The sequence below is a fragment of the Ursus americanus genome, chromosome 24 (genome assembly GCF_024610735.1).
Source record: "Ursus americanus isolate L20-20 chromosome 24, mUrsAme1.1.p, whole genome shotgun sequence".
Classification (NCBI taxonomy): Eukaryota; Metazoa; Chordata; class Mammalia; order Carnivora; family Ursidae; genus Ursus; species Ursus americanus.
In genome coordinates this window covers 4,708,493-4,711,569 of record NC_142150.1, presented here as the reverse complement: position 1 = coordinate 4,711,569, position 3,077 = coordinate 4,708,493, and the positions used below count along the sequence as shown (strand labels likewise).

At 45.5% G+C, this 3,077-nt stretch overlaps 1 protein-coding gene across 1 annotated transcript; it reads left to right on the top strand.

Moving 5' to 3' along the window:
* The first annotated feature begins 932 nt into the window (after positions 1 to 932).
* LOC123791637 (calcitonin receptor-stimulating peptide 2-like) lies at positions 933 to 2,689 on the top strand. Its single transcript, XM_045796480.2, has 3 exons — positions 933 to 1,063; positions 1,802 to 1,986; positions 2,539 to 2,689. Exons 1-2 carry the CDS (start codon positions 933 to 935, stop codon positions 1,959 to 1,961), a joined length of 291 nt encoding a protein of 96 aa, XP_045652436.2. The 3' UTR covers positions 1,962 to 1,986; positions 2,539 to 2,689.
* The last annotated feature ends 388 nt before the right edge of the window (positions 2,690 to 3,077 follow it).

Genomic DNA, 3,077 nt, shown 5'->3' with positions numbered 1-3,077 from the left:
ATGAACAAGACCATTGGGATTCACTCTTATCAATGGGCTCATGGAAATTTTAACTGCTGTGGGGACATCATTCTTCCCTTGCAGAGAGGTGTCATGGGCTTCTGGAAGTTCTCCCCATTCCTGGCTATTGGCATCTTGGTCCTGTACCAAGTGGGTACCCTCCAGGCAGCACCATTCAGGTAAGATCACCCTGCCAGGAGTGCACTCCCCTCCCACTGTTCCTAGCATCAAACAGCTCTATTCTCTGGTGTGCTAAAAGGTTAACAACCAGCTCTCAGCGGGCGGGTGGCGGGTGAAAGGTATGCATGTAACCTGCATAAGGGTTTATTATAAAGATTTTATACTATAAAGATATTATACACAACTTAAAAACAAATGGTATATACTACACTTTACTGTGATTTTCATATGGTTTATTGAGCTTAATGGAACAGTCATTGCTGTTCACCAAACATTTGTATCTGTACCAAACCTATTTATCTAATTAAAGCACAATTTGAGAAATGATTGCATACTAATCTAATTTTCCACTGATTTTGTTCTTATTAGATCTAATACGTGACCTCTCAATCTAATTTCTCACCCTTACACAAATGTTTTCAGATTCAAACTAATGTAAGTTTTATCAGTTAATCCTTAAAAATACCTAATTTAACACTAAGCTTATAATATTCCTGAAAATTCTAACCATCACCTTCATGACCCTATATATTCTAGTTCCAGCAGTCCACGTCAAGGTCACCCTAGCGCCTGACTATTGGTGAATCCATGTTTTTGGAGGACATTGGGCTCACGCCCAGTGCACTAGGATTTGGGGTGGCCACATCCTCAGGGAAAACACAGACAACAAGAAGCCTGGCTACTGATCCAGGGGAAGTGGTAGACAGGGGCCCAGAGCCTCTATTTGCCTTCTTCCCCTCTGTAGTTCTGCCATGGAGAACCCACTGGAACCTGCTACACTCACTGAGGATGAAATATGCCTCCTACTGACTGCAATGCTGAACGACTATGTGCGGCTGAAGGTCCGTGAGCTGCAGCAGGAGCAGGAGACTGAGGGCTCCAGGTGAGGCTCCCCACCCAGCTCGGCTCAGGGCATACCCTCCCTCCTGTCATGCCCAGGAAGGCATATCCCAAGAGGTAAGAGAGAACACAGCTGGACAGGAGGCCAGCAAACTGCCATTGTTCACCTCGGCCTGGGACCCAGCTATTCTCAGGCCCCACTGACAATAGAGGTCACACAGAGACTGGTTAGAGCACATGGAAAAAAAGATCCCTTTCTGAAAGCAGTTGGGGAAGGTATGAAATCCCCCACTCTGGAAATTGGGCTGGTAGTACTGAGGGGACTTCCTAGCATTGAGGTCTTAGGACTGGTTAGTGTGAAGCTGGCAGACGGACTGCATATATCTCAGGAGATTTAGAAATTAGGTTTCGTGTACACCTGTACCTGGCCTTCATTCTCACCTCATCCTCTTCTGGGTAAGTAATCTGTCCCCTAAGCCTTGCTTGATTTTCAGTTCATTATACCGGAAAGATATGCTGTTACAGTCTGCGTTCCATGGCCACTCACCCAGAGCCACTTTGGGCTTTCTGACACCCCTGGGAATGTCCATGGGAATGATCACAGCATTTTCCCCAGAAGCTTATGTATTTCTGCAGTGATCACTGTGACTAGGGAAAGACATACCGTTAACAGGTGCCTCTCAGAGCAATACTGTTACCATGAATATCCCATGGGGCACATAGGATCTCTCTCTGACAGCCTCTCACTGACGGGCCCCTTTTCCTCCATCCTGCAAATCAGCATCACTGCCCAGAAGAGCCCCAGCAACAAGGCCCCCTGTGTGACCAATCCTCTGGAAGGCTTGCTGGCCAGAGCTGAGCGCATGGTGAAAAGCACCTTCAAGCCCACCAATGTGGGTCCCGAAGCCCTTGGTGGTCGTCACGAGGAACTCGGGGACTGAGCAGTGAAAGGACTCCAGGAACAAGGTGACTGCCCTTCTAGTGTCAGATGGGAGGATGGAACACCGGGTATTGCAGGGGTGCAGTCCACACTTTAACCCTCCAAGAGCCCACATAATAGAAAAAATCCACAGGGGAATGTGCCCACTCCAATGTCTGCAGAGAGAACAGGGAGTCCCAGTAGCTGAAATGCCTAGAATGTAGGTTCATTCCCCTGCATTTGACCAGTATCTCCCTGTGACACTGAAATCATCTGCCAGAAAAGATAGATCTGTTTATAATTGTGATTAATCTATTTTTTTTAGTTTGAAAGGTAATGACATGATTTGGGTCTAAACACTCTAATGTCATGTACATCTGAATTCAGAGCCAACTCTTGGGATCATGAACTGAGTTTGCCTTCTATTAGCTGTATGACCCCGGGCAGACACGTTTTCCGGGCCAATGTCACCATCTATGAAACAAGGGCAACAATAGTATCTATTGCTAGTATTAATATAAGACTGAATGAGATAATAGATACCAATATTTTCACAATTAATAAATTACTAAATTCTGGCTGTTCTTTTCTTTTTCTAGGTCATCATGAAGCGAACTCTACTTCTTTTAATTTATAATGAATACAACTCATAGGATAAGGAGCATGGAAGACACCTACATATGCATGCTTAATATTAAAAACACTCTTGTCTGAGATAAACTAAAGCTAAATAAAGATAGAATAAAATCATTGCAGTTACCAAGTGTGCATCTTTTTGTATTTAACTGTTCAATCAATGTAACAGCATGTCTCCCTGGCTTCTCTGGTAGCAAACATGGGTCCAGTCAGCCAACCTACTGATGTTGGCAGTCCTGCGAGACCTCAGGGGGACGGGGAGGAGCTGCCCGGTGGGTGTCTGGGGGCACATAATAAATACTGTGCCTGCACAGAACTCTTTGTTTGAAGAAATGTTGTCACTGCTGAACTTCATCAAGATAAGAAAGGGTTTTCGGCACACTTAAGCGGAGTCCCTGCTGCTGTTTATGGTGTTTCTCCCTGGAAAGCCGAAAGACCTGTGAACGCTTTGTGAGTAGGCTGACCCATGAAGCAAATGCAACAGGCTTGGGACGGGATGGGT